Source organism: Misgurnus anguillicaudatus, chromosome 17, assembly GCF_027580225.2.
Source record: "Misgurnus anguillicaudatus chromosome 17, ASM2758022v2, whole genome shotgun sequence".
NCBI classification, from domain to species: Eukaryota; Metazoa; Chordata; class Actinopteri; order Cypriniformes; family Cobitidae; genus Misgurnus; species Misgurnus anguillicaudatus.
Genome location: NC_073353.2, coordinates 17,835,728 through 17,854,689, shown reverse-complemented (window position 1 = coordinate 17,854,689; position 18,962 = coordinate 17,835,728). Strand labels below are relative to the sequence as shown.

At 37.4% G+C, this 18,962-nt stretch overlaps 3 protein-coding genes across 9 annotated transcripts in view; 1 reads left to right on the top strand and 2 right to left on the bottom strand.

The window, feature by feature from the left end:
* Nucleotides 1-77: 77 nt before the first annotated feature.
* LOC129451416 (uncharacterized) lies at nt 78-4,314 on the top strand. The gene is made up of 2 exons (XM_073855076.1): nt 78-452; nt 2,167-4,314. The coding sequence occupies exon 2, from the start codon at nt 2,188-2,190 to the stop codon at nt 3,202-3,204; it is 1,017 nt and encodes a 338-aa protein (XP_073711177.1). The 5' UTR covers nt 78-452; nt 2,167-2,187; the 3' UTR covers nt 3,205-4,314.
* Nucleotides 4,315-4,674: 360 nt separating this feature from the next.
* Nucleotides 4,675-9,676, bottom strand: prmt2 (protein arginine methyltransferase 2). 2 transcript variants are annotated; one of them, XM_073855075.1, is made up of 9 exons: nt 9,440-9,674; nt 8,897-9,079; nt 8,588-8,749; nt 8,345-8,509; nt 7,495-7,670; nt 7,017-7,146; nt 6,788-6,919; nt 5,187-5,354; nt 4,675-5,091 (listed from the first exon to the last, which is right to left on the bottom strand). In XM_073855075.1, exons 1-9 carry the CDS (start codon nt 9,521-9,523, stop codon nt 5,059-5,061), a joined length of 1,233 nt encoding a protein of 410 aa, XP_073711176.1. In that variant the 5' UTR covers nt 9,524-9,674; the 3' UTR covers nt 4,675-5,058. The 2 variants fall into 2 exon arrangements, with proteins under 2 accessions (XP_073711176.1, XP_073711175.1); XM_073855074.1 differs by having other exon boundaries at nt 4,675-5,354; nt 9,440-9,676.
* A 5,051-nt stretch (nt 9,677-14,727) lies between these two features.
* Nucleotides 14,728-18,962, bottom strand: part of LOC129451590 (UDP-glucuronosyltransferase) — a 40,112-nt gene continuing 35,877 nt past the window's right edge. For 5 of the 6 annotated variants that reach the window (XM_055214868.2, XM_055214871.2, XM_055214872.2 and 2 more), the window contains exons 2-5: nt 16,760-16,891; nt 15,858-15,945; nt 15,452-15,671; nt 14,728-15,097 (exon numbers count right to left, since the gene is read on the bottom strand). In XM_055214868.2, the coding sequence (XP_055070843.2) occupies nt 14,818-15,097; nt 15,452-15,671; nt 15,858-15,945; nt 16,760-16,891 (720 nt within the window). In that variant the 3' untranslated portion in view covers nt 14,728-14,817. Of the gene's footprint in view, nt 15,098-15,451; nt 15,672-15,857; nt 15,946-16,759; nt 16,892-17,283; nt 18,184-18,962 lie in introns of those variants that run through there. The other variant, XM_055214867.2, reaches the window with a different exon arrangement.

The following is an 18,962-nucleotide window of genomic DNA, read 5'->3' as shown; positions in this document are numbered from 1 at the left end:
ATTTATTATACCTATTCAGCAATTAAAGCAAATGTGGTGTGTTAATTACAACAAAATTGCATATATTTTTGTATATTTTGTAAACACAGTGTATAGTTCTGGTAAAGTGTTCAAGGTTATATTTCATTGTATATAATCTGAGAAACAGACTTTTATTTTGATAGCCGGGCAGAATCAAAGCTAACGCGCATGAAAATAATTTCACTATAGTATTAAATTTATGAGTTGTTACGATCAGGCTATATTTTTCCATGAACGCACAAAAATACTCGGAGTTATCTTACCATGCGTAGTTGTACATAGTGTAAGATATATTCCGATGATAATTTATTGTTTCGTGTACCCGTAACGACACTTCGACAGGATCTTTATTGGTAAACATACTGTACGTTTAAGTCTTACTGATTATTAACGTCTGGCAGATTTACTGGACGTATATGATCATGATAAGGGTAAGTCTTGTTTACGCTCTGTTCTTGTATGAACCTTTAATGATTGACAGTAAGAAAGTCATCATCAAAAGCAGCGCTGTCAGATTCAGTAAATCAAATGTATTGTTGTCATTGTATGACCACGCCCAGTGTTTAAATAAACTACTGCTTATGAATGAGATTAGATTCGCTTTGGTTATAGCTTTGGATAGCCTACATGATGTGATGGAGGCTGATGTGTAATGTCTGCTCTCATTGCAGATAAAATGTGGACAGTAACGTAGTTACTGCGTCAATAAATATTTTCATAAATACTGACGCGTTAATATTCGATAACTAACCAGCATCCGTCAAATACAGTAAATGGTCACAAATATTAATCCGAAACCCCAAATTTTTATAATTTATTGCTTTTTACGCAATTATTCAACATGCATTCGGTGAAAAATAACTTTGATATCTTTAATATTTAACGTTACCGGGCACGTGAAACACAGTGGTTGAAATCAAACTTAACGTTTTATGTCAAAAATCTTTTAATATGAATGTGATTCATAAAAATAATTATGATTCAAATTTTATTATATTTTTAAATGCAGTTATTTAAAGTTAAAGGCTTTTGATTTGATCAAACTTGACAAGTCGCAATATTGGCATTCTATACATTGCATAAAATGTATTAACATTAACATCTAATGTTAATGTGAACTCGTGAATTACAATAACACACAAAAGAAAAAAAAATCTAATGTTGTAATTAAATTATGCAAATCACTGAACATTTTTTGTCTTTATAATACATTTAAATGAGCCCTTTTCTACCAGTGGGTGATGATGACCATAAATGGCTTAAAGGGATAGTTCACTTTAAAATGAAAATTCTGTCATCGTTTTCTCAACCTCACGCCGCTCCAAACCTGCATGAATTTCTTTTTTCTGGTGAACACAAAAGAACATATTTTGAGAAATGATGGTAAACACACAGCAGAAAGTGACCATTGACTTCCATAGTAGGAAAAACATATTTTGAAAGTATTGTGATAAATGATGAAGAAAATATTTTGATAAATTATTGTAAGCACACAAGTGACATTACCCATTAAATTCCATTATGTTTTTTATTCCTACTATGGAAGTCAATGGTCACTCTCTGTGTGTTTACTATCATTTCTCAAAATAATATCTACTTTTGTGTTCATCAGAAAAAAGAAATTCATACAGGTTTAGAAAAACATGAGGATGAGTAAATGATGACAGAATTTTCATTTTAAGGCAAACTATCCCCCTAAAGCAACACTACACTAAAGCATCACAACATGTATGTAGCCCGTCATGTGTGTGTATTGTAATTTCAAAATATGTGTTCTGCGCATTGAGTGAACCTACGCGTCCCGTCAAAACAAGTGCCCGCCGCAGACGCGCCCAAAGGGTTCATGATAAAAGAGACGCCCGCGTTTGCCAGACACTCGCACATAATCTCCTGCGTAATCAGAGTTTACTGTTAAGGGAGTGTCTTGCATGTATTTTGTGAACGTGAGCATCACCTTTACCCCAAACGGTTTTGACGCCTGTGCAGCAGGCACCCACCCTGACAAAACACATGTCACTCTGAACACATATTTTGAATTTGCGCCCCTTGGAAGAGCAGTCATGATCCACCACTGTGTTTTAATTACATAATTGCGTAACCAACCTAACCTAAGTAATGCTAATCTTAAGCAATCTTTCACTTTAGAGTGGTTAAAAAGATGATCTTATGGTTCACTCCATGATGCCCCACTCTTCCAAGCCTCGATCCCACCCTTGTGGTCTTTGTGACAAGTATACTGCCCAGGAATCAACAGTCAACAGGCACCAGCGAATGCATGGTGAAGAGAAACCCTACAAATGCCCCTACTGCAACAAAAGTTTTAGTCATTCTTCTGGTTTGGTTCTGCATAAACGGACCCATGCTGCGGAGAAGCCTCATACCTGCCGTATTTGCAGCAAGACATTCATTTCCTCTTCTCATCTGACGCTCCACATGCGCTCACACACCGGAGAGAGGAAGTACAAATGCGGCGTATGCTCAAAAATGTTCATGCAGTCGTCCCAACTTATGTGTCACAAGGCCACCCACTCGGGCGAGAAACCATTCAAATGTCCAGACTGCAACAAGTGCTTTGGCCGATCCTCACACTTGAAAACCCATCAGAGGCTGCACACGGGTGAAAAGCCTTTTAAGTGTACACAGTGTGATAAGGCTTTTATACAAAAGGCCGGACTTGTAGTTCACATGCGCCTGCACACAGGCGAGAGGCCTTTTAAATGCGAAAAGTGTGGGAAGGGCTTCCGCACATCAACTCACCTGCTGAACCATCAGGCTCTGGAGTTAAATGAGAGCAGGTTCGTCTGTACCACGTGTCAGAAAGGCTTCAGGTCAATGTCAATGCTGAAACAACATGAAAAAAGCCACCAGACGCTCTGCTGTAGCGTATGCTCGGGAGCCTTCGCACAATCCTCATATCTGCAGCTGAAACTGCACATAAGCAACGGAGAGCATCTCTACCATTGCAAGGTGTGCAACAAGACGTTCACAAAGATGTCCACCTTCGAGAAACACTGCATTAAGCACCAGATGCAGACGGATGAAGGAGAGGCCGAGTGCCAAGAGGAAGCTGGGGATGATCCCCTATTTCAGCCTTTTGTCACCGATTCCTCAACATCCTCGAAATCAGAAGTCAACACACGTTCCAAAACAAGAGCAAAAATTAGAAGTAACATGGAAAACTGACAGTAATGCAATTTATCATTTACACAAAAAATGCTGTTTATATGCTTAAAGACACAAGTTTCGATCTGTTCATAATTGCATTAAATAACGAAGAGCTGTTTGCACACAAAAGACTTATAAGTCATACAGTAGGGTTGGGTTAAAAATTGATTCTCTGATTTTGAACAACCTTCAATTTAACTATTGATTTGGGAAATCCTGAATAAATTCTTAAGGGAGTTGCACACTGGACGTGCACATTAAACAGCGCGAGCTTAGTCAGACTTAATTCTACTTTAAGATGCAAAATATGCGTTAGCAGCCTATGTTATTTGTTAACGATTTGGGACAAATATGATGTTATTTAATGTTAAACTATGTGAGTGCCACTCTGTGGTGCGTCAGGGATTTGAGCAGCGTCCAGAGGCACAGCTGCTGTCAGATGGCGCCGGTGTGCGTACATTCATAGAAAATAATGTGTTTGATTTTTAGTATAGTATGAATCCTGGTAGTATGAATGAGATTCGGACGTACTACATCCGCCATGTTGCTATATCACGTGACATACGTCGTCATCACTTCATGTCATTTCAGCGCGAAAACAGCCGCATGCTGCTTCTTCTTCGTTGGATAACTCCTCTCCCGGGGCATCATGGGATAGTGAAGTGTCCATCATATGCAAAATCTAACCGGAAGTAGTAGGTCATCCGGGTACTTTTCGCATACTGTTTTTCGAATATTACGCATACGGACATACTACTCGGCTCGCCTACTGCTTTTCGGGTAATATATAGTATGAAGTAGGCGTTTTCGGACGCAGCATGTGAATATTATCTGTAGTTTGCACCTCATCCTGAAGATGTCACCATCTTTCAAATTGCTACACTTAAAACCAAACAAAATTAAATTTTGATGTGTGGAAGCCTTTGTTCAGTTGCAAGGATGAGGTTGAAAAATGTTTTTGTATATGCAATGCAACGGGCCTATTGTTAATGTAAATGTATATTTTAGTGATATACATGTGGGAGGGTTCTAGTAACCAGCATTTTTATTTAAATCTGGATTCCATGTCTGCAAAACTAATTGATATTGAATCGAAACAAATCGAATCACGAAATTGGTTGCAATATTCAGCCCCATCATATACAGATATAATAGTTGGAGAATTCAAATACTATGGACGTCAATGTTTGGCATCATTTATCAAAATATCTTCTTTTGTATTAAAAGGGATAAAAAAACTCATGCAGGTTTAGAATAACATGAGGGTGAGTAAATAATGACATTTATTTTTGGGTGAGGTAACCCTTTAAGGGTGCACATCTCTGTTTAAAAGAGTAAAAACCTTGCAGTGTTTGTACACACTAGCTGAGAATGATGTCTGTGTTCGCCTGTAATTAATTTATATGCATCTTTTAGTGGTAAAAACTTTTATTGTTGTGCTTGTAGGATTGTTTGGGTATCTCTGCGACATAAATAAACACAACATGCTTAAAAAGAAAAGCTGTATTTGTACTGAAACTGTGGTAGTAGCAGCCTACTGTAGCAGCAGCATGTAGGCTGTCAATCATAGAAGTGGGTGTGACACCAAGCCAGGCCGACTGCTCTTAAAGGGGTAGCACAGACCGTATAAATCGGAGGATGAAAAACAGGGTGGAAAATGGTCATAAATTACTTACATTTCTATATTTTTTGACAAACAAAACATCAGGGAACATAAAATAATAATAAAAACAACAAAAATAAAACATATGTCATGACCCCTTTAAAATGTAAGATTTGTGGTATATTAAATTTTGTGTATTCATGTTTATATAAATGCAACTAGAGTTCAAGGCTGTGTTTATTGTAAAAGTTCCTAGACTTGTCCCAAGGTCACCTCCACATTGGAAATGTCTTTGTCTGAACCTGTAAAAATATTTTAAATGACAATTAAAATGTAAAGAAAAGCTCTTTAATAAATAAAAGGTTAAAGCCTCCCTTCCAAAGAAAGGTTTATTCACCCTAGAATCTTCTGTGCCATTTATGGTCCATGAAAACGTGATCGACAAGTGACGTCTCCAGATCGGATTTCTCTGAAGACGTATGGAGCCCACAATTACATCTTCTTCCTCAACTGTCACTGGTGTATCCAACATAAAGAGAGTCTGTTTCCAGTGTGTGATCTCTGAGAAAACATTAATAAAGGCTTCTGTTTAACGTTAACATTAAAGGAAAAGTTCAGTATTTTACACTTAAAGCCCTGTTTTCAGATTGTTTATGGTGAAATAGAACGGTTTTGACTGAAATTTCGACATATGCGGCTGCACCGAGAATTTTCTGGTGTTTGTTGTTTCACCTCCCACCTCTACAATGGTTGTATAGGTGCACAGGAACAATCCTTTCTAAAATGCATTAAACTTTCGTTTACAAAGACATGAAACTCACCGAGTGGTCAGGGGTGTTCACTGATATGCTCACACAAAAATCGTTGCAAGTTTTTGCCAACTCCATTGACTTGTATTAGATGTGCTGTGAGGTACGGTATTACTCCGCGCCGGGAACTTTGTTTCTATTCTTGCAATTGGCAAAGGTGGATTATCGCCACCAACTGGGCTGGAGTGTCTATTATTCAAGCTCTCAGCGGAAGAATGTACGGGTGTGAGGCGTTTGGAAAAATAGGTCCACAAGTTTACAACGAAAGGCTTAAACATCTTTTAAAAGCATCTTTTGCAACAATTTTTGTGTGAGCGTATCGGTGACCGCCCCTGGCCGCTCGGTGAGTTTCACGTCTTTGTAAACGAAAGTTAAATGCATTTTACGAAAAATTGTTCCAGTGCACCTATACACACATTGTAGAGGTGGGAGGTGAAACAACAAATAATTTCAGTCAAAACTGTTCCATTTCATCATAAACAATCTGAAAACAGGGCTTTAACTGTAAAATACCGAACTTGTCCTTTAAAGCATTATATGTTATATATAGAACTTGAAATTACATTTGTCATTGAATTTTTTAAAGGTGCCAAAAAATGCATTGATACAATATGTTAAATTGTTCTCTGATATATACATAGAAGGAATGTGACTTCATTGCATAACAATGTTGAGCTCTGCTCTGATTGGCTGTTTCTCAAAGCAGTTCAGTTCAGTAGCTCACATTAAGTAAACTGACCTTATATGTTTGAGCCTGTATCAGACAAAAGATGCAGATTTTGAGGAATAACCAAGTGTTCGGAGATTGGAAATGGATGTTTCTGAGTGGTATATTTATTTGTGTTTTTTCAGTATGCACCTGTAAAGCATAACTGTAACATCATCACTGGTAGAACTTCAGCCTAAATGCTAGCATATAGCGCTAACTCAACAGTCAAAACTTTGTTTTTAGCAATGAAAAAAAAAACATTGTAATTAATTTAATGTGTAATTTTATTTTGGGGGTGTACCCCAACGTCTGTCAGGCTGAAACGTCACAGTCAGTGTTATGCTGAGATTGGCCTGTTTTTCAGTGGTCTTTTACACTGTTTAGATAAGGAGAAAACAATAGTGTCACAATATGTCATTTTATATTCTATGGCACCTTAAAATATGCTATGCTATCTGTTCTGAAAATGCCATACTCTGAATATGGTCCTGTGTTTAACTCCAGTGATGGTCCATCCTCTTCTAAACTCTGGAAATGTGCACTGAACCAGACAGTGAAGCCATGCAACGTGCCTGACTTCTCGATAGTGAAACTAAACTCTCCTTTGAGCCTCTAAACAAAAGTGGAAGAAAAAAATCAAATGTAATCTTTAAAGAGTTTTCTGTGCATTCATATGAATGATTTCATTAAATCCAAATTCTAACTTTACCTCCAAGTCTGAGACCTGCATTGTCCTCATATCAAGAGTGATAACATCAGATGGAGTGGACAAACAGTCTTCAGGTAAAAGATGATGGCTAAACTTAGGCTTGGAGAGAAACTCTTTCTGTGCAAGTGGGCTGTAATACATTAATGCAGAGTTAGTTTAACATGCACTCCATGCAGTGTAAGAGAAAGTAAAGTTTTGGTGATTAATGTTATGGTTAAAATATGCATTTGACATTCTTTAAAATAAATGTAATTTAAAACAATTAAAAGAACACATGGTATATTTTGTAAATTTTGACAGGAAAGCCAGATGTCTTTTTACGAACATTATACACCGCATAATTGAAACGTGTTATTGCAAATAGGTCCAAACGGGTTTCTGAAAAAAAGTTCTTACACAAAAAACTCTAAAGGCTGAAAGACTTAAATAATAAAATATTTCAGGAAATATGTTAACTATTCAATATGAAAGTCCTCACTGTAGACAACTGAAGTCTAATCCATATGGCTGCTCCCAGAACTCCATTTTTTGCCTGTAGTCCGAGAAGGCCTGGCATGGGATGACAGTAAGGCAGGCGGAGGACGGCCACATCATTCCTCCTTCCTTCAGCCACCGATCACGTGCCAGCAACACTGACTCCACCATGAACTCAAACTGACATCCAAAAAAATATATTATTTTTTTGTGCTCCTAAAATGTGCTCATGTTAAGTTCAGTGGTATAGCAAAAGGTCATGGATTAAAATCCAGGGAACACACACACAACAATAAAATGTATAGATTGTGATGCAATGTAAATCGCTTTGGATAAAGCCGTCTGCCAAATATATAGATGTATTGTAAATGTAATATGATTAAGTTATAAGTCGCCTCTGGGCAGTTATTTTAGTCATGCAACAAGTCCTATTAACTTGAATATGGAGGGCAGATATCTCTAAAATCATGTGCTGAAATCACAATTAAACCAAATGTTTCTGACCAACAATTAAACCTGACATCACCTATACCATAACTTTTGTATCTTATGCTCAAATTGTGCTAAAAACACCTGTATTCGAGGTCATTTCAGCTACCGCGCACAGGTCGGAAAGCGCCTCGTGCGACTTTGTATAGAGCCCCTCCCTCAGAGAATCGTCAGTCTTTATCGATTCCAGGACTTCTGTCACCAAAGAGGCCATAATGAGTGTTGCATTGTCTCCTATTCATATTAATAGGAGTGCCCAAGGAGTTATATCCAATATCTTTGGTAAGGATAACCACTCTGTGATACAAAGGTGACATAAATTATCATTCATTTAATGTACAGTATGTTTTGTTATGTCTTGATACCAGAAGACAGTTGCCCATCCACTCTGACACAAGAACATCAACTTTCCCAGGCAGGGTGAGATTTTCAGCTCGGTCCCGAAACACTTTTATAACCTCCTCGCACCCGTTCTTTTTCACAAGTTCCTCTGTGTGTTCTGCTATCGAGCTGGCCTCCACAGCGTATACCTACAGAAGAAAACCAGTCACCATCTTATCCTAATAATACTAAAAATATATTATTCACAGACCGTCTGTTCCTCTTACCGCTGCAGGTTGTGCTAAACGGGCACAGAAGAGGCTGATAACCCCTGTCCCACAGCCCAAATCCATGACCACCTTTCCTTTCAGGGCAGCACTATTGTTCAGGATCACCTGCCTGTATGTTTCTGTGCGGGGTTTATCTGACAGCATCTCCAAATGTAGCCTCTATGGACAGCAGATATATGGCACATTAATGTAAACAAATGAAAAATCCTAATCTTTTGAATTTCTCAAACTAACGTTACTTAATTTGAAGCACTTTGCACTTAACCGCTTAATGATTTTAGATGCTTTTCTAAATTTAATACTTACTAATGTCCCATAATTGCTGAAATATTCGTCATCTTGCCAAGCATCTTCAACTTCTTCATCCTCAGTTTTTGGCCGTAAATAGCTAGATGGCACATAACCAAAGTGACCATGCAGTTCAGCCCACCACCAATCTTCTGAATTCTTGTCATGGACCATTAATATGTTGCCCGCTAAAAAACTGAGCTGTATGTTAAAAAACAAAATCAAACACAAAAACATCACTCTCCAAGCAACCACATATTATAGTTTCACAACGGCTGTCTTGCATTAGCAAAAGCATTAAAGAGTATACAAGTAACTTTATGCATTCTACAGAAAAATATACTTTTATTGATTTTTGAATTTTTATCTGATATAAAAATATCAAAATGTTATAAAAAGTGTTATAAAAATTTTAAAAATATATTTACTTAATTATAAACTATATCCAAAGTTTTAACTGTAAAAGTATTAAGTACACAGTCGAAGTTAAATCGCTGTTTATTTTGAAAGTCGATCATCACGCACACGCATAAACAAAAGACTTGACAGCACGTAAGTTACCTGCTCACCACCATTAGCCTCAAAATCCGCGAGTGCGATAAACTCTTCTGCTTCATTCCCCTCATTGCTTTCATCCTCAAGCATTTCAACAGCTCAAATGAATCTTGACATTCGTCAATTCAAACAAATAACGTAACTGTTATATACCTGTGTAAAACAAATCTTTTTGGATTGACAGGAACCAAACTGTTTCCCTTTTCCACGGCGCCCGTGGCGTCTAGAAAGTAGTTTTCAAAATAAAAGTCTTTGGCAAAGGCTTAGGCTGTTTTAAATAGGGCTTGGGCGCCGCGTTGCATTCTGGGACGTGGCGGCCATGTTGGTGGCCTCGCGAATGTAATCATACAGCAAGTTGAACGAGGAGAAGCGGCAGAGTTGGGAGAATTAAAAGAAAGAAAAAAGATGTTAAAATCCGGAAAAGTATGTGTAATTTACTGGGATACGTTAAACAGGGAAGCAGGGACCGGTATGTGGACAAAATTGGAACTATTAACGGTTGGGATCCATATGAAAAAAGAGTGAATAAAGAGCCATTTAAGATAACAGCGTGGTTGTTGTAAGAGCACGATTTCACGCCAATCTGTAAGCAAAGTCACGTATGACCTAGCTTCACAAGTAGCTTAGTTAATGCAGCAGTTTTTGCTGTCAGCAGAGGGATAGCAACAGAAAGATGAATGTTGAAATGTTCCCGTATTTTGGGCGAGTAAACCGGGACATTTCCCTTATGTTCAATGTTGACTTAAGCTATATATATTAATATTCAGATGTTATACTTCACTGTCGTATATATAAATGTCATTTATATGTCATGTATACACATTACTGAGGGGTTGAGGTTAATGTTTGGTTTCCGATATTGAATAAAACATAATGAAGTTTTGTTCTTATCTGTCATTTTTAATGTAAATTACTTTTAATGTGTTACTTTATTATTAATACAGCAACGGTTTACCATGGTTGAAAAAATAACGACAAATTAATCAAATTAAGACACACGATTGAGAGAAAGTATGTCTATAAACAGAGTGCAGCAGTAAAGGAGGCTATCAACATGGCCGCCACGACAAGTAATGACGTCACGACGCCCAAGCCCTATAGACCCCTTCAAGGTTTGTAAACATTGAATGATTATCGGGTGCGCGCGCAGCACGGGGTCGAACTGTTCATACCATTTAGGCTTTATAATTTAATCTAACAGTGCTGAAAAATGATGACTTACCTCAAATGAAGTGAGCACTACAAACACAAGCCTCTTTGATCTTTGCATTGTCCCAGTCTGCACGTTAATTGCTTGCAGACGCAGATGTTGCATTTTTTTGTTTTTGAGATTCTGCATGAATCGCGAAAACTTAACGGAAGACCTCGTGCGATTTTCACAACCCACGACGTAAGTAGGCATTTTTGACGATACCGAATAATACGCAACTCAATCAGCTGTAATGACTTTTCTGACCCCGACATGCGCAGTGGGAACAGCCTGTGACGTGAACCGTAAAGGGGTTTATAGGACATAATTCTGTAAAAATACTACCCCTTATTTGTGTGGTTTTATAATTTTTAAACCGCAGTGACATCTAAATATACATCTTGAGAGAGGTCCACGTCTATTAATATTATATCAATAAAATGATAGTAATATTAGCTTAAGTAAAATTTTATCTAATTATTTAATACAATCTAATAATGAGATTAGAAGCATCACAGTTATATTTGGCATTGCCTTACTCACTCAATATCAAGGTTATATTTTCATAAAATGCTCTTTACATCATGTAAAATTATTTTTTAAAAGGAATAAATCACAAAAGAGTAAATCACTTACTTTAGCTGGGTTTTTTCACACGCACGCACGCACACGCACGCACGCGCGCACACACACACACACACTTTCTTGTTTCCATGTTTTGTGAGGACATTCCATAGTCGTAATGCATTTTATACTGTACAAACTGTATATTCTACTCCCCTTACCTACCCCATTCCCTAACCCCAACCATCACAGAAAACATTCTTGTACCTTAGATTTTCAATAAACATCATTTTGTTTGATTTATAAGCTTGTTTCCTCATGGGGACATCAAAATGTCCCCACAAGGTCACAAAAACACTGGTATTCCTATCTTTGTGGGGACAATTGGTCCCCACAACGTGATAATTACCAGGTACACACACACACACACACACACACACACACACAACTTTAATACCTCGTAATGCTGTAATGGCTAATTACTTATCCAATAATTCAATTTTTTTATAATATAATGTGAGCTTCTCTTTAAAATGTATTATATTTATAGCAATAACCTTGATTCTTTTTGAGTAAAGCCTATTACCCTCATATAAACTCAGTGTGTGTCTGATACTGAAAGTATTCATTATTTTTTTATACATTTCAATTTTATTGACCTGGGCTAGCAGAGGAATGATTAAAAATCTGACTTTTTCCATGTTTAAGTGCGCATTCTATTAATATTATATCAATAAAATTATAGTAATATTATACTGTAGCTAAAGTAAAATCTAATTATTATATAATCTAATTATTACAGTTTTTTCAGCACAACTGGAGCTACATGTGCAAAACTAACTACAGTCTGCACTACCAAAATTCACCTGAGCACACCTCTAAATACATGGCTCAAAACAGCTCAGTGCAGCCAAACACTAAACGAAACCCTCACTGAGATAACACACACTGTCACTCAAAACACACTGAGAGTATAAAACACTAGCATCAAACATCAATACAGAAAATACTAACTTTTTATCTTTACAGTTTCAACAATTTCAGTGACGTCACACACAATAATGTTTTCTTCAAAGAATGATTCATTTATTTATTGATTTATAAAATATTTGTAGAACATCATAATTCTTTAAGGTAAATGAAAATTAGCAGTTTGCTTCAGTAGTCTGGAGTAATTTAAGGAATTACAGTAATGAGAAAAAAAACTTAGAAACTAAAAGTACATACTGTAATTCAAACAAATAATTAAGGGGCTAATCCTGCCTCTCTCTAGCATCAGGCCACTACCTGCCGCCCTTTTACCTACACGAACCTGTTCCATTTCCAAAATTAGTCTTTCTGAGCTGTACCATACATATACTGTATATATATATACATTTATATGAAATTGCAATCATCAGTGTTTGAAAGGCACAAGGCTGAAATCAATTCTGTTATGAATGTGTGGTTCACAGTTTTGACAGCAGTGTGTTAGCATTTGAACAAAGTGCTATAAATCCACAGTGTTGTGCAGGTTGTGGTTAAAGTCATGGGATAAGAGTTTTGAAAACTGTGTTCAAGCAATGAAAAATGAACTAGAGTTTGGTCCACATGAACTGCTGCTCTGCAGACTGTAGTTAGAGTTTTGCACATGTGTGTGACTTCAGTTGTGCACACTGTTGTTTAGCAATAAACAAAAAACTGGAAATCTAATCTAATTATGTGATTAGAAGCATCACAGTTATATATGGCATTGCCTTACTCAATCAATATTAAGGTTATATTTTCATAAAATGTTTTACACCATGTAGAATTATTTTATAAAACAAATAAATCACTTAAAAAGTAAATCACTTACTTTAGCTGAGATTTTTCACACGCAAAGTGTAGTTTTAAGATTAGTTCCGTCGAGAATATATATGTATAATATTCAAATCTGCAGTCGTTTAGTAAAGATAGCGCCTGTTTGAACGTTTGCTAAAAAGATTCGGTACGTGAGAGAACAAGAGCCATGAGCGGACGTCAGTGTTCACTCGCCCCGCTGACCACCGCCCTCTCTGGGCTACATCTCTGACAGGGATTCCCTGGCTCTGATGTTGGCCCTGTCTGTTTTTGATGGTCAAAAATGAAACTATTGAAACTGGTGTCATGAAACTATTACTTGGTTTCTTGTTCATATTTAGTGTCTTTTGTGTTGTTATTGTTTTGGTGCAAGGTAAAAGTTAATAAAACTATATTTATACAACATTACTATTGCTTTCCCATTTATTCTTAACCCGATACAAGCACTCGCTTATTATTAGACTTTGTTCTTGTCAGTACTATATAAAACAGTTTTTTATAAGGGTCACAGAGATGTTTTTTGCATGCTGTTTATAAATATATCAGTGGTGATATCTCATAACGTGTTTAATAGTCATGACACAATAAATAAATGATCAATGTCCACATTGAACAATGTGACATTACTCCACTTAAGTTTAAACTTACAAAGAGCTGATCTTTGACTGGATAATCACTTCCGATTGGGATAACAGACTGATTCACGAGCTAGTGAACTAATGTGAAGAGGCTAATGTAAAAACAGTGCGTCTGTGTGCATCCGTGTGTACGTGCAGTTTTTCCAGTCAGAGATGAGCCTGTTTAAAGGACCTCCATTCACTAATACTAAAATGACCACTAGGTGGCGAAATGATACGAATGGTGAAGCGGCTACTGTGCCGTTGTCAGTAGAATATCGCATAGCTCTTAGCCTATCAGATTCGAGAACCAGAAAGAACTGTTTTATAAAAAATTAAAAAATCGGACTTTTTCATGTTTAAGTGCTATAATTGGGTTCCCAGTGCTTCTATCAACCTAGAAAATGTACATTCTATTAATAGCTTCAATTTTATTATTTATGTATTACATAATTTTATATTAGCTTGGCTTCTTTTGTGTATGTCATTTTAAACAACAATAAAACATATCAACAAATAAAATAAAACAAAAATGTTTTGAGTAGATTATATAAAAAATAGCCCTCCAGATTGTTTTATTCATTGTGGTAGCCCTTGCTCACAAAAGGTTGGAGAGCCCTGGCCTAGAATGTGTCTGTCAAGTTTCAGCTTAAAATACCTTACCGATCATTTGTTATAGCAAGTCCAAAATGCCCCTATTTGGGTTGAAGCAAAAAAGCGCTTTCACGTGTGTACTTTAAAATGCAAATGGCTGCAGTTCCTCACTCTCTTACAAACAGACAATGAGTGTTTTTGGTTAATGATAGATCTAATTCAATGCTAACAAACATATTTAGAAAAGCTTTTGGGTAAAATTAACCATTCAGTTAGTGGCTGTAGGCAGGACTTTGTTTATGTGATGTCACATTAACAAGAGAATCAAAACAGCATGTCTGAGACTGCTTTGGTTTAATAGGAATTAAAAAAGAAGAGAGGGTGGATTTTTGATTGCTGTGTTCACACAATGCCAAATACACATTTCTGTCCAAACACCTTGTAAAAGTGGATTTTGCATAATATGTGCCCTTTAATACGTTTAAATGCACATGAACTGCAGTCCAAAAGGCTTTGTGAGGTTTTATTCAAGTCACAGAGGTATTAATAATACAAAACACTGAAAAATAAATCCACACACTTTCAACCCCATTGTGTATCTACTCCTTCTTCTTTTTATGTGTCTTCCCAAAGCACTTCCTACAACAGAACTTGCAACTTTTGACAGTCACAAAGATAACAGTCACTACAATGAGAACGAGAAAGCCGATAACATCCAGACTATGGTACTGTATCCAGTTCAAATCATGGGCAGCGGGTCTAAGATGGTCCGCCCCTTTGTGCCTCATAACAAACTCAGTCCAGAACACAGCAAGGTCCAGTGGCTCAATAGGACGGTCTCTATGGACAGCTGAAAGCTTTGTCATCTTCTCCTTGTAGCTGTTGAGTGAGAGATAAAGAATGTTATTAGTACTGTTTACCTTACATTTCAACTGATGGAAGGACCACCTTAGACCAGTATACAATTCCTTGCTGTCCTGGTTAATTAGTGCAGGTCGATCAATATGATTTGTTGATCATATTGTTTAATAATTTGTTACATTGTAGTTTCAGAATTTACAATATTACAGTTTTCCTGTAGCTACACAAAACAAAGGTCAGAAGTTCCATTGCCAGGTTACACAACCGATCAAATGTGCAGCTTTAATTCTTGACTAAGAAATACTAAAGTTGCATGAATCAAAACAAATGCACATCAGCACAAACTTTAACTTGTGTTATTCAGTAGCTAACCTTTTGTCATTGATGACCTTCCTCAGTGCCACCAGCAGTTTTTCTGAGGTCAAATCAAATATACTCAGGCCTTCTGCAACTCCTCGAGACACTAAGCGTTGGACATTATCACCCTGGTCTCCAAACAGTGGAAGCATCACCATTGGCACCCCGTTACAGATGCCCTCATAGATTCCATGTGATCCACCATGTGTAATAAAAGCTTTAACCTTAGGATGGCCTATAATCAAAACAACATGATTAGGTTATTATTAGCAGCTAGTGTATTATCAACTGATTCTGTAGTGAATTAGATCATGCATGAAATTCAAGCACGTTACTCACAATGAAATAAAAATTCTGCTGCACAATTTTTTTAAACCATATATGAGGTTTAGAGCATTGGGTTTAAAGAACGTAAATATACCTAAAAGATCATTTTGTGGTAGCCACTTCATCAGTTTGACGTTCTTTGGGGCATTTTCAGGCACTGGTCCAGTGTACCTCCATAGCACCTACCAATGAGAATTATAAAGATTTATGATGTCATTCTGTAATCTTAAAGGATAGTTCACCTTAAAATGAAAATTCTGTCATAAATTTCCCATCCTCATGTTGTTCTAAACCTGTATGAATTTCTTTTTTCTGATGAACACAAAAGAAGATAATTTGAGAAATGATGGTAAACACAGCAGATATAGTGACCATTGACCTTTAAGCATTTGATTATGTTTTCATAAAGCTTTCTTACTGGATCAGTCAACAAGAAGAGTCTCTTAAAATTTGCATAAAGCATTATCACTAAATATTTTCAGATTTTACATATTTATTTCATGTTTGGCCTCCCATGACATACATACTGCCAGGATCCTGTCAGCCTCTGTATGTTTAGTCTTGTTTCTAGTGACAGGGTCCTGACAGCCCCGTATTGTTAGGCTTGTTCGACTTCATGCGGCGCCGCAAGAACTGACAGACAGATGACGTCAGAGTACCGCGAGAGCGAGACGAAATTAGTATTTGTATGATTTCTCTAATCTTTCTCGCGGTACTTTGACGTCATCCGGCTGTCGGTTCCCGCGGCGCCGCATAAAGTCGAACAAGCCATCAGCTTTCAGTTGAACAGTCACATGGCCTTTGTTTTGTGTAGTTGTGTTCGACTTCATGCGACGCTGTGCAGACCAATCGGCAGCTGACTTGAAGCAGTGCATTCTGGTTAGTAATTTTGTCCGACTTATATAAATATTGTAGCATGTATACTGATAACATTGTTATATTTCTTCATTTAACCCTTGCTCTGCCTTTATCTTTTAATAGTGTATCTTTACTTACCCTCTGAGGTATCTGCCCAAACGCCTCAAAGAAGACTCTGGCTTTAGCTTCAGGTAACTGTGACACCATGGAGCCCAGAGTGAAGACCACAAAACCATGTTCTCCAGATCCATTCACAAACTCTTCAAGCTCCTGCACAAAAGATAGACAGCAGGGTTAGGCACAGAGTACAACATAACTTCTCAGCGTTAACTCTATGTGTTTAGTGCAAACAGTTCATGCTCTTTCTTAACGCACACACAGAAACAGTTGCCCATGCTGGTTCACCCAATTTTTAAAAGCAACATGCTTAAATGATTTGTCCTGTGGGATCTGTATAGTTGACATTTTTACACATAAATAGGCACAGCTTCACTGTTTGAAATGACTGGTTCAGTATCACCTTTACTCTATAAGTAAAAGAGTCATTTACCCCATATGTGCACATAACAGACTGGTATGACAATGTAAACAATTTTCATTTTGTGAACCTGACCACTGAATGAAAAAGTCAAAGTTCATGTCATTCAACGTGAATTGCTTACCTTTGATAAAGGACCTCTCTTAGCACAGTTAAGGCCACCTATTTGGACCATGTTAGGCATTAAGGGTCTGGGGTACTCGAAGGTAAAGTCGTACCTTAGAAGCCAGACTGCACCGTGACTTAAAAGCTCTTTGTAAGTAGTGTCTTTCTGCAGATATCTTCTGGCCAGTTCATCGGAGCTCGCAAACAATTTCGTGCAGAGAAAAGATTCCACCATTGTCATAATCATGTTGTGTATTCTCTGATGGAAAGTCATCTTATCTGAATAACCGGTGAAGAACCGTGGGACAAAAGATGGAGGTGTGGGGCATTTACTCGCCGCCTCGTCCAGCCGACAGGGAATCCCGCGCAAGAAGTAAACGGCGGGAATCGAAAAGTTTTGAGAGATGATGCTGCCACATGGCAGGAAAGGATCTGTAAGCAAAGCATCGAAGCCAATCTCTCTCAAACTCTTCATCAGGGTCTCATTGTACAGCAGCATCTCGCATCCTTTCACCTGCAAGTTGGTGAATTCAATCAATCTCGCCACATTGGTAAAAATACTCATGAAATCCGGGGGCTTCTCGAACGCCATCTTCCTTATGTTGTCCAAGTTAAAGTTTAACTCGGCATTGGTGTACGGCACAGGATGACTCTTAGTGATGTAATTACCAGTACCCCTAATCAGTATACTGGTCTCAGGTATCAGGACCACCATCTCATGACCCCGCTGAGATAACTCCTCCACCAGAATCTTCATGCTAAGCCAATGACTGCCATCCATCGGTATGACAAGAACTTTTCCCGCCTGCACGGTCTCCGAAGAGAAGCAGCATAGCCAGGCTATAATGCCCAGAACAGTAATACTCAGTGCTCTCACCATGTCTCAAACACAGAGGTGAACACAATGAAAAGCACTGGCAATGGACTGGTAATGATTTTAAAAGAGGAGTGGCCTTAAAACTAGACTAAGGGGCAAGTGCACGTGGATAGTTTGCATAACCTTCAATGTCACATAATAGGCACAGACCTAAAAAATGGATTGTCACTCTGAGTTAATAATTTCAAAAGAACTGTCATAAGAGTTATCTGCAGATTACTTTCTCAACACAAAGGTAAAGAGGAGCAAGTGTCTGCTTCAGGTTAATATTTTTTTAAACAGGCCATTTGTAAAAGCCATACATAATAGGTTAAAGTTGTTTCAAAATAGGCATATAGAGGTGAAAACAATTCTGCAAGTCACTGTGGCATTGCAGTAGTAGGAATAGCTCAAAGTGCTTGTAAACACATGGCTGTCACGCAACTCATGAACTCTCACAGAGGGTTCTGAATGAATGAAATCTTAATGAATGATTTTTTTTGCGGTTGCTTTGATTTCTTTGCAGGAAATGTTGTAAAGGTTGCTTTATGTTGGACAAAAGAGCTGACAATCAGATGAAGGCATACATAAATAAAACTATTGCGCATGTGTTTGATAACAATGTATTCTGTAAGCCTTTTGCTTCATGAAAAACATTCTTTTTACATTTTAACAAATCCCCTTTAAGCAGACCTATGCATATATATTTAGTTCATTTAAAATTGAGGACGAGATACACATGAAAAATAATGTCTTTATCTGTGTACCAATAAAAATGAAGCAAGAGTTCTCAGAACCTCCACTAGAGATTTCTCTGAATTAAGATTACCAAAAACCTTTCA

Excerpts from the sequence above, each read along its gene's own strand:
- prmt2 (XM_073855074.1), bottom strand. The coding sequence starts at position 9,523 with ATGCTTGAGGATGAAAGCAATGAGGGGAATGAAGCAGAAGAGTTTATC. Across the intron at positions 9,080-9,439 it reads AGGCTAATGGTGGTGAGCAG|CTCAGTTTTTTAGCGGGCAA; the intron begins GTAACTTACGTG and ends TTTAACATACAG. Across the intron at positions 5,355-6,787 it reads AGTTAAACACAGGACCATAT|TCAGAGATCACACACTGGAA; the intron begins TCAGAGTATGGC and ends ATTAATGTTTTC.
- LOC129451416 (XM_073855076.1), top strand. The coding sequence starts at position 2,188 with ATGGTTCACTCCATGATGCCCCACTCTTCCAAGCCTCGATCCCACCCT.